The 11,585-nt window shown below is 38.5% G+C and overlaps 1 protein-coding gene across 1 annotated transcript in view; it reads right to left on the bottom strand.

Annotated features, from left to right (window-relative positions):
• Window positions 1-682: 682 nt before the first annotated feature.
• Window positions 683-11,585, bottom strand: part of LOC103149267 (carbonic anhydrase-related protein 10-like) — a 95,181-nt gene continuing 84,278 nt past the window's right edge. The window contains exons 4-8 of the mRNA XM_007568340.2: window positions 11,120-11,305; window positions 5,382-5,477; window positions 4,881-4,953; window positions 2,505-2,659; window positions 683-1,145 (exon numbers count right to left, since the gene is read on the bottom strand). Of these exons, the coding sequence (XP_007568402.1) occupies window positions 921-1,145; window positions 2,505-2,659; window positions 4,881-4,953; window positions 5,382-5,477; window positions 11,120-11,305 (735 nt within the window). The 3' untranslated portion in view covers window positions 683-920. The remainder of the gene's footprint in view (window positions 1,146-2,504; window positions 2,660-4,880; window positions 4,954-5,381; window positions 5,478-11,119; window positions 11,306-11,585) is intronic.

Raw genomic sequence — 11,585 nt, 5'->3', positions numbered from 1 at the left:
TTTTTACTAAAATAGGTAGATCTCAGGGCAAATAAATAGTTTACTATGGCTAAAACCTTCCTACACGGCAAAAACACAAAATCTTACCAAGTATTTTTGGTTTAGTTTCTCATACAAATATACTTGTTGACTTGAAAAATGAAAAAACTAACTTACAAGTAACTTTCCAACAAGATAAAAGAGCCTGTTTTAAGTAAATAATTCCCTAATATAGATGACAAAGTATTAGTTCCACTGACAGATTTTTGTTGTACTTACACAAGACATTTTCCCAGGTTAGTGAAATAATCTGTCAGAGGAACTAATACTTTTTATCATTATTATGAAATTCCTGACTTAGAACAAACTCTTATGTCTTGTTGGAAAGTTACTTGTAAGATAGTTTTCTCATATTTCAAGAGTTCTAAGACATTAGAACAAAAATACTCGGTAAGATTGTGTTTTTGCAGAGTAAGTACAACTCCATTCCTGTGTGTTCAGTGTAAGTAACTGGCAGGGTGACAGTGTTCAGCTCATTCTACTGTTTTTAGCTTATATAGTAATAAATATACATTTATTTAGGCAGAGATAAAGATGAGCTTTGGTATGAAGATGTAAATAGTAATAGTAATAGCCTGATTAATACCATCAGAGTAACAGAGTTCTGCCAGAACCTTTAGTGTCTCAGTCATTTTTGCTGATCACTCATGTCTGTAGTCTCTGTTAACTATGGGACGTTCCACTGTCCAAAGTTTGAACAGTGATTTGCTGACTTTGACCAAAAGTTTCCTGGTTATTTTTAACTGTGCACTCAATGGATTTGACAGTCCAGATAGGAACAACTTAAAAATATCTCCACTTTTGGCATGTAACGGCTCCCCTGATCAGCTCTGAAGAATGAGAAGCGAGAAAAGAACGTGATGTTATATATAACACAGCGATCACTTCCAGCGGAACTGAGCCCTTCTCTTGACAGCAGTGGTCGGCTCACCTCTGTACTGTGGGCGCAGGGCACGGTTGTTGGGGCAGTCGCGGCCCTGCTTGTTGAAGTTGATGTTGGTTCGGATGCAGCGCTGCAGCAGAGGCTGGGCTGGCCGGGTGTTGTCACTCATGCTCAGGAAGATTTTGTACGGTTCGTTCTGGCTGAGGAGGCGCAGGGAGTGCATCTGCAGGACAAACCCACAGCTCAGTCCGTTTCTGACCAGGCTACAGAGGTAAGCAGCACTCTAACATGTAGAAAATGTGCTGCGCAATGTGAACCACACCAAATTAGATATTATTAATGATAATTAATAAGTATTATAAAATCTAGATCTAGTAAAATTACTACTTGCTTAGCAACCCATAGCATAAACATTTAGTTTGATACCCAGAGCAGAAATTACAGCAAACTTCAAGAGAAACTTCTGTTAGTTTATCTAGAGAAATTACTCCTTACCATAGATCAACATTTAGCAATAAACTTTTAATATCAGAGCAAGACCTAAAGACACTCCTGTTAGTTAAAAAAAAACAAACAAAAAAACTAGAACAAGCTTAGAAACATCTAGTTTGATAGGAACAAGAATCCAGAGAAAAGCCTACTCATTTATAAATTATGGATTACCAATATGTACTGTAGTTTTACACTTTTACTTTTCTTTTCTATTAGTTCATCCAGAGAAACTACTATTACTTTATAAATTGTGGAGTACTTTTTGCTTTTCTTTTGTTTTGTTTGTATTTTCTTCTAATTCATGTAAAGCACTTTGAACTACCTTGTTGCTGAAAATATGCTATATAAATAAAATGACCTTACTTTACCTTAAATGAGTGGCAAAAAGCCATGACAAATCACAGTAATGATGAGGATGTAAACATGTTGATAACAACAGTAAAAATTATAGTTTTAATTATACTTTCGTTTAATGTTGACCTCAGGCTGGTCATAGCGCAAAGAAAAGGTAAAACGAATAACTAGCACAAAGTTCCTCAGCAAAAGACAGAGAGTTAGTTGCTCAGGCGACATCTTCCTCCCAGTGCTGAGTCCGGTGGAGAGGCTGCAGTGTGTGTGCGTGTGTGTGTGTGTGTGTGTGTGTGAGCCGCTTTCCTCCAGATAAGTGCGTTCTGGACCGGAACACCGTAACACCCAGTCCCTGTCTGAAGCAACATGAAAAGGCTTTCAGGGCCTGGAGCAACTACTTCACAATGGCGAGGAGATTTATAGCGCCGTCATGAAACCTGTATGCAGATTGTGATTTTTATATGAACTAATAAATGAAGGCAGAGATTTTTCTTTGAATTAAGTGGTAAAAAGCAGGTTCCACTCATCACTTTATCTGGTTCTGAGAACCAGTTTGTTCTTTTCTGCAGTTATAGAACTCTGTCTGTTCTGAGGGAGTAAAGATGTTTTCTTTTTGTCTTTTTGAGAAGCTAACTTATAATTCAGACATGTTGGAGCTCCTGCCAGTACCAATAATTAGACATGATGTTCCTGCTAGAATGCATGTAGCCTGGTGTTACGTATTCATCCCTCTTTTAACTACCTGCATCTGTGTCACATAAACTGGCTTGTTGATGAGGATCCATGTGGAGGTCTCGTAGCAGGGAGGGATGGTGATGGAGCCCTCATAGGTGATGTAGCGGATGGTGTCAGGGTAAAGGTCAGCTATGTTCAGGCCCATTAGTAGGAATGCATCATCTGAAGAAAGGGGAGAAAGCATAGAGCTTGGTGTGAGAAGATGTTCTGTTGAAGCTTCTTCCTGAAGCGCTGATAGCAGAGAGAAAACAATGACACATCTGTGGATGTGACTCTTACCAGCTTTAATTATCAATCATATGAAGCTTTGTTAAAAATACATGCCTGTGTTTTTAATGGTATTGTATGTGACAGACCAATTCAGAACAGTGAATACATGTGAATTGAAGAGAAAATGCCAATTTTGATCAAGATGTTTTGCATCTATATTCAGATCTCAAGTCAGTACTTTGTTTATTGCTGCTCTGTGAGCTCAGAAACTGCAGCTCAGAGGAGGAGCTGCGTCTCAAAGGCAGAGCTATGTCCACCCAGGCGTTTTGCACAGCTGAATGGTTGCCATGGAGACTAAAGGATTTCTCAAACTTGCATGAAAGAATCAAAGCAACACTCCAGGTATGTTTTTTTTAAAAGAGGGAATAACATAATAAAGTGATGCAAAAAGTCAATTTTACAACAATGGCTTTGTTTAGGTCAGATATTGGCGTAAATAAGTAATGGTGGTTCTGAGCTTTGGACCACTGCAGCTCCTCTAGAGCTACTGTCCATCTCTTCTACTTCTCTGATTAAAGCGCCGATGGACGTCTATGTCTGGTAGGCCAGCAGGTGTCCAGATGAAGGACTGATCAGAGTTGTGGCAGATGTTTGAGAACCTAACCCTGCTTTAAAATCTCCACTGCTTCCTCCCCGACCCGTCTGCCAAGACAAGCAGCATTTCCATGATGCTGGATGTTTTCTAATGTTCAGCAACAAACCTCTGAGGAATTCACAGAACATCTACTTTTATGCTGAGGTTAAAAGACACAGAGTCTATTCACTAATAAATTACATTTTGGGGCAGTTGGGTGCAATAAATGTTATTTATATGCATTAGTTGAAATCAAATTACACCACCATTTTCAAATTTCTATTTGCGCTACTTCTTTTTTGGGCTAATAAATGAAAGCCTGACAACACGCACTTGTTTGTTGTTGTAATGTCACAAAATGCGACAAACCTAGGAATACTTGATGGCACCGTTTTTCTGCTTTGAATAAATAGATCCTTCAAACAAATGTAAGATATTTTATTCCAAATGAAAGCTTTGAGACAGAGGGATTATTGCCATTTTCATTAATTCATGGTGATAAAAAAAAAAAAAAAAACTCCGATATTTGTTCCTCAAAGTACAACTTTTATTCGGTAATAAAAGAGTTTTACAATTATAAGCAAAATGCATCTCTCGCTTATAAAAATAGTAAAACATAAATACGTGCATGACGAGGCCAATTTAGTGGGTGCTGATTATAAAGCTAAAATAAATTCTTTACTTGTCAAGAACAAAATCTTTGATCTCACACAAATCTGGTGTGTTCTGCTGCCGCTTCATTCAGTGAGTCATCTTTGTGTTCTGGGTATTTTTATGACACGGTCCCACCTCAGGCTGGAATTAACATCCATCACTCTGTTTATATGATTAAACATCACATTTGAAATTCTGCCACATTCAATGTAATTAAACAGGAATCTGAAATTTTTATTAGTCTCCACAGTTACTGAGTAGCAGTTCTCTTCTTGAGAACTGTTCAGTGGATCATCTGCCTCCATCTCAAACTAGCACAAAACTTTTGTCTTCTTTCTTTGAATGGAGAAGAGCTTAATATAGGCAAATATGAGCAAATATAGAACATGATGGCAGTCATAGCCTTAGCTAATCTGCAACGCACAGCCCCAGAGGAGCCATTAACAACATTAAACAGTTTAAAAGACAGTACAAAAACACAGCAGGATAAAATATCATACATAGAATAAATTCTAAAATTAATATAAAGCAGACCACAACACTCCAGGTATGTTTTTGATGAGGGAATAACATTATAACATGATGTAAAGCTAAAGAAAAGTTGATTTTACCTAGTACTTCCCCTTTAATTAATAAAAGCATGATTTTAAAATGGAGTCTTGCATTTCATCTGGTTGTCTTTGATATTAACGTGTTAACGGATCTGAAACTTTTAAGTGTGGACAAAAAGTAAAAAGAAAATGACAAAGCACCATCCTCCCTAAAGTAAATGATGTTTTGCTCATGAAGAAAAGATCAATCCAGACAAAAATAGAGTGTGTTTAGATTTGGTTCAGACAAGCAACCAGAAAGCTTTGTTCAATTTGTCTGTTCAGTTTGTCTTACGTTTGTAGTTGATTCTGGTTATGGTGTCTCTGTTGAGCATACGGTTGAGGAAGGCGTTGGAGTTTTCTGAGAGCTGAAATGGAAGAAACAAACATCAAATATTAACAAGAAACCGAGCTGCAACACAAACAAACGTTTTTTTTTTCTTTTTGCTGCAATTTGGATTGTTACAATCCATTATTCACAAATTACACTTTGTTTTTAACATGTTAGTCAAAAAACTGAGTAGAGACTGCTATTCTGCAGATCTCTTTGCTTGATAAGTGATCAACCTTCATAGTAACTTAATCTTCTACACTTAGAATGTCATTATTTACAGCCATGCTAGTCTCTGGTGGTTATATTTTTGCTCCCACAGTATTTTAACTATAATGCACTACATGTTACTCAATGATTCACTGTCATGCTTGATTCTTATTATTTTTCTGATTATGGTCAGGCCTTTTTATTGCAGGAATCTAGTCAGACTGCACTATGCTAGCTTTCAGAGGACAATCAAACCTTAATGAAGATGGAGACCACAGCAATGCCGTGAGGACTCTTAGCTGCCTCACTGTAGTTAGCATACAGATCTTGATTATAGTGGATCAGTTGGACCTGAAAGAGACAAACAAAGAGAAGAGGAGCCATATGATTTAAACACAAGCACTGGAAGCAAAACTAAGACTGAATATTTTCAGCATCTCTTCTTTTCTACTTTGTTAAGCAAATTGGAAATGTCTCACGTGACTATTAAATAATCGATTTACAGCTTTTCAAATAAGTGTGATTGTGGACAGTTATTGTATGGGTCAGCCTAGCAGGTAAATTCTCTTTTCAAACTGGTTGCTCCATCCACTGGGGATGATGCAGGCTGGACATGTGGGACATGTCCAGTGCATGTCCCTACACTCATTTAATTGGTTAAGATGTGATAATGTGACTTTCCAAGGCATATTTAGATGCACTATAAGCGTACCCATGCTAACGCCGCTTACACCTTTGGATCTGATCATCGACTGGAAGCCTGTTGTTGAGCATGATCTGCGTCATGTTCAGCAATTAGCCAGAGTCAAAAGGCAACAGTTTGTTTCTTCCTAACAAGCTGTGTAAGTTGTGTGGCGTTGCTGCTGCATTCAGATAATGTTGGATAAATGATTAGTACCTCCATGCTAGTTTATTATATTTATCAAGTTAACAACAATACTGATGTTGTTTTATATGTTGCTGCCTGTTTTGCATTCCTTGCTAGTCGGTTGATGGCAGGAATAAACCCAGGGCTCTTTCATTTTTGTCCAGAAGTTGTGCTCACTGCAGCTTTCCACATATTTAAAGCAGAGCTTTATTGGCACAATAGAAAGAGCAAAGTCAGAGAGCAGCATATTGAACATGTTGAACAAAACGTGAACATTTACAAAACCTAAAATGATTCCACATAGCAGACCGGGGTGATGCCGTTGGCCTTTCCTCTTCCTCTGGGCCCATAATGGCCTGAGTTGATATGTTTTTATTAGATTACTGCTGCCTGGCTTTTTTGCACTGGCAATGGTACGTATGTGCAACAAAATAAGGACAAGCTACCTGAATAGGATGGATTTTTAAACGAATATTTCTACCTCTAATATATTGTCAAATGTATCTGCTGGTCTCCTGTTATGTACGTATTAACTTAAAGGAATCTCACAGCTAATCCATTTGGTTTAGTATGATGCCTCCCTCTGCAACTATAACAATGTCAACTATTCTGTGAAGGAAGGTGTTCTGTAAAGGGTACGAGTGTGTTGTCCAAAACTTGGGCTGAAGTGTCAGTTTTCCTCAGTCACTTTGGTTCGTTTCTCAGAACAGAACTGAAACTTTCAAAGCGACTTGTTCAGTCTTCAAATCAATGTGTCTCTTGTTCACATCAAAGAAGCAGTTTCCTGTTCCTCTGAGCAAGCGCAAATGCTTCTGTACATCATACAGGTCACTACGCGCAATTCTCTGCTTTTTCCTACATTTTCAATTGTTTTTGTCATATTGATTAAAATGTATTATACACAGCAAATTTGGAAGTGTTCCATCAACTCCTACAGAGTTAAATTCAACACTTTGAAAGTGTCTATATTGGTTCACTCTGGATGGTGTAGAAGTTAGACTTTTGACAGTGTTATTTGTGATAGAGTTGAATCATCACTCACAGTAGTTGAAATTAAACACACTTTAGTGTTAATCTACCCAACACTAGTGTATATTGTCAAATGTTAACACTATGAACGTGTTAATCTAACACAGAACGGTGTAAAGTTTAAATTAACATATAAATCTGAGTTTTGAAATACTACTGGCAGGGTGTGCTGTGGTGGTGCAGGGGTTAAGCACAACCCACATATGGAGGCTCTAGTTTTCAATGCGGCTGTCGTGGGTTTGCTTCCCGGTCTTCCCCTTCTCTTATTATTCACTTTTTTTTTGACTTTTTTCTCCCATATAAGCGCCTCTAGCGCTTTTAACCTTTTTTTTCCCCAGAAACTATTGGCCATCAGTAATCCCCAAATTCATTTTAAAAGACATTAGATGCCACATTAGAGGCTACAAAAACACCAGCACCAGTTGCAGTATGTAATCTACTTTTATTTCAAAACATCAAACAGCACTGACAGCAATATATAACAAAGGTCAATCATTCATGGTACTTTGGACTGAAGGTGAAGTGTGCTTTGAAAGTTCATTGGAAGCGGCCATGGATGGTCTTGTGATCACTGATGGTGAAGTGTCTTTGGTGCTGCTCTTGTTTTCGCCATCATGAAGACTTCCAGCCTGGAAGGAAAAACAAGACATATAGCAGAAACATTAGGATAATAAATAAATATTTTAAAAAGAAGTGTGAGCAAAACTAATCAGACTCACCTGTGTGTGTCAGCGTCATATTTATTCAAATTACTCTGCCCACCTGGTTTACAAGATAAAGCATAAAAAAGTCAGAAATAATTCCTAAAGAAATTAGTCAGCTTATAGAAGCATTTTTGGACAGTATTGAAAGTCATGCCAACCTGTCTGAAGAAATGTGTTGAAGTCATCATAACAGGCTTCAGTCACCAACATGACACACTGACAAAGAAAAAACATTTTGGCAGTTTTTAGATGTGCCACAGGTACAATACACCAAAGTCAAATGGCTCAATTGCCTCCTCACTGTGTAGATATGTTCTCCAGAGTCCTGCTAATCATCTAATTATTCTATTCAGGTGTGGTGCAGCAGCGGCACATCTAAATGTTGCAAGACAGTGGCCCTCCAGGACTGGAGTTTGACATCTGTGGCATAGATCAAGCCAATGGTCCAGCACAGTCACTCCCCCATTTTGCAGTCTACAGCCAGAAATTTAAAGAAAACGACCTCCGTAGCTAAATAATGTTAACTCAAATGGCCTCCAGATTCTCCTGACAGTTTTAATGTTTGGTTAAGATAATAAACAGTCGTATATACCGTGATATCCAAGCAAATAAACGTACGTTTAGCGAACTATGTATATGAATCGATAGTCTTGTGTAAACGGAAAAATAATGCCTCCATACAAAATAGTCAAAAACATGATCATTTTAACATGGAACTTACCTTGTTATATAAGCTCCACACAAGACGCCATACTGCTGCCTCCGCTCCTCAGGCAAACATGTGACGCAGTAGCGGGGGGCGGGGCTAATGACCGGGCCCAAATAATGAAGCTCATGATAATTTAACTTTTCATTAGTAAAGCTAACAAGTTTCATCACCACAGAGAGCGACTATGTCATTTTGAAGTCCGTCTGACATGAAGTACAACAAACCAAGAGAAGAACAGAAACATCAGGCTACTGGTCACTAATGATGAAACAACACAAATTCAAAACATGTTAACGTAATCCGTAGAAATGCTCTAGCTAGTTTGCCATTTTGTTGCCAAGTAACTGATGATGACGTTGGTGACAAGCTTTACCCAGAATGCACCTGGAGACAATAAGGATGATTCATTTGCAGTTTTGTGTGTCATAAAGTTAAATATAAGAGAAAAAATAAAGCCACTCATGTGGCACATTTTATTCAATATTTGACACTCACTATGTCACTAAAATCAGTCAGTCTGGTAAGGTTTTTAGCAACCATGAGTCAACAATCGGGCACCCTACTATATAACCTATTGGGGTTATAGTTCTCATTAAATATTATAAAGAAAACTTGGATCCCTGAAGTCATCTACTAACTCCCATGTGGGGCCCCTGTAGGTCCATGCTTGGGGCCAATTGCAGCCTCTACCATATCTGTTGCTCCTTCCCTGATGTGATGTCACAAATATGTTACAATTGTGGGAGGAACTGTCTGACGTTGATTTCTAAATCAACACCAGACAGAGTGTTGATTTAGACTGTTGGAGTTAATTTAGAAATCAACACTGGACTGGATTGGTTTTTGTTTAACTCTTTGGAACTCTTTAGTGAGTGTTAGGGCAACTAACACTCACTAACACTCATGTTGTTGAATTAACACTGTAGTTTTAACATACAACACTTGCACTGGAAATCTGACACTTCTGAATTTGCTGTGTACAGGTCTGAATAGTCTAGACCTCGACAATATTTCAGCATATTTTCATTGCATAAATGTTTACATGCAAAATGTTTGAACAAGGTCTAGACTATTATGTTAATTATATTTCTACATAAATCCATTAGGTGTTTTTTCTAAATCTGTCCTGAACTGATAACTTGCTTCCAGGTGAATCCTGAGTTTCTCGAATGTTCTGAAATGTGTGAAGTGTTAGATCAACCAACGATCAGCCAGTTTTCTGAATCTCATGAACCATCAGTTGGTTAGCATAAGGTGTATAAAGCCAGAGCACAACATGATGTTACATTTCTGACAATGGAAGGACAAAGATTCGGTTGAGTCAACAGCCAGAGAGAAGAAGAGGAGGAAGAGGAGGGAGGTGGAGGATTTAGGAGGCAGAACAGAAAAACTGTATTGTGATTTCTACAGCACTGCATGTACAGTCTTCCTCAGGGGTTTGTCCTGTGTTTCCATTTCTACTTTTTTCCTTTGTCCTCTGCAGTGCTGTCTGTCTTTTTCTTTCTGTATCACAATCACCTCTTCTGTCATCAATTTACAGTAAAAACATAAATGTGAATCTTGTCCAGCCTCTTGCCATTTATCTCCCACAACTACAACTTACAATACTTGTCATCAAAATTTTAGTTTACAACAGAACATCCCTCTTATGACTGTCTCATCCAAACACAATGAAGCAGGGCCTTGACATTCTGAGGCATGAACATGTTGGCTGATACAGATATTTCATTTTGTGGAATGGCCTCAGGATTCTGAGAAAGAAACTGGGATTTTCAGGTAATCCATGCTGTTATGCTGTTTGTACAAATAGTTTTGAGAAATGCACTTACTGTTTCGCAAATGTTGTAAATGATTCGAGAAATGCACCAACGTGAGCAAGAAACATCGTAAGAATTCTTTCCACTCAACTCTGCAGCTGAGAGCAGCTCTGATTTATCCACTGGGTTGAAAAACATCAGTCATCATTCCACTGAACATGTCTCTGCAGCTGTAGAGTCCAGTGGTGGTGTACTTCACACCCCAGCATTACATTGCACTTGGTGCTCAGTCAAGAAAACCGTCTCTGCTCACAGCTCTTGAATTAATCTGAAGGTTGTATGAAGTTTGGAGTCTGCAGCGACTGACTGCAGAACGTCTGGACTTCTGTACACTACGTGCCTCAGCATTTGTAGTGGTAGGCTAAGTAAAAATAGGCTCACCACTCTGTTCTTCTTATAGCCTACTGCTGTAATATGAGTTCTTGTTATTCAGTTGCTTCTATTTTGCCTTAATACCACTAACAGCTGTGCAATACTACAGTTTTTCTCAGTCACTTTGGTGCATTTTTCAAATCATTTCTGACATTTGCGAACAATAAGTCCAATTCTCAAAACAATTCATACAAACAGCAAAACAGCATGGATTACCTGCAACACCCAGGTGTGTTCAGTGTCAGAGCCTCAGACTAACAAATCTTCATTTCATAGTGTTTGGATAAGACCGTCAGATTAGTCATGTTGTCTATATAGCAGGGAAAGTGAGGGATACTTTGATGTGAATTATGCCTAAAGTTTTGGTGACAAGTACTGTAAGTTGTAGCAGTGGGAGACCAACGACACAAGGTTCAGATTTATGCTTTTACTGTAATTTGTTGATAGAAATGGTCATTGTGATACAAAAGCAGAGCTCAGGTTTTACATCTCACCTCTCCAGGAAATCCTTGTCCGTTTAGGAGATGCTCAGAACCAAGAGCGTCTTCACTTCCAAAGTGTAGGCGGACCTCCTCCAGTCGGTAGCTGTAACCCAGGGGGCCCCCAGAGATGTTCACCAGATGTGTTTTGTCTGGCCGCAATGACACATGCTTTCCTGTGTTGTACATGGTGCCATACATCTAGGAAAAAACAAAAAACAAAACTCTGGGATTGGATTATATTACATCATAGTCACCTTGAAAATTCTCCATGTTTCAAATTCCTTTTCTTTATGAAAGGTGACCTTAAATACTCATCATGATACAAAAGGTGTAAACATTATGTTATCTGTGCAGTATGGGTTTTGTTCCCATTACCATCCATCTTTACAGTGCACCCTGGAAAAGTCAGTGGTACATTACTGGGAAAAACACACACACACACACACACACACACACACACACACACACACACACACAC

This window comes from Poecilia formosa, unplaced genomic scaffold (genome assembly GCF_000485575.1).
Source record: "Poecilia formosa unplaced genomic scaffold, Poecilia_formosa-5.1.2 Scaffold220, whole genome shotgun sequence".
In the NCBI taxonomy this organism is placed as follows: domain Eukaryota; kingdom Metazoa; phylum Chordata; class Actinopteri; order Cyprinodontiformes; family Poeciliidae; genus Poecilia; species Poecilia formosa.
This window is presented reverse-complemented; position numbering and strand designations above follow the sequence as displayed.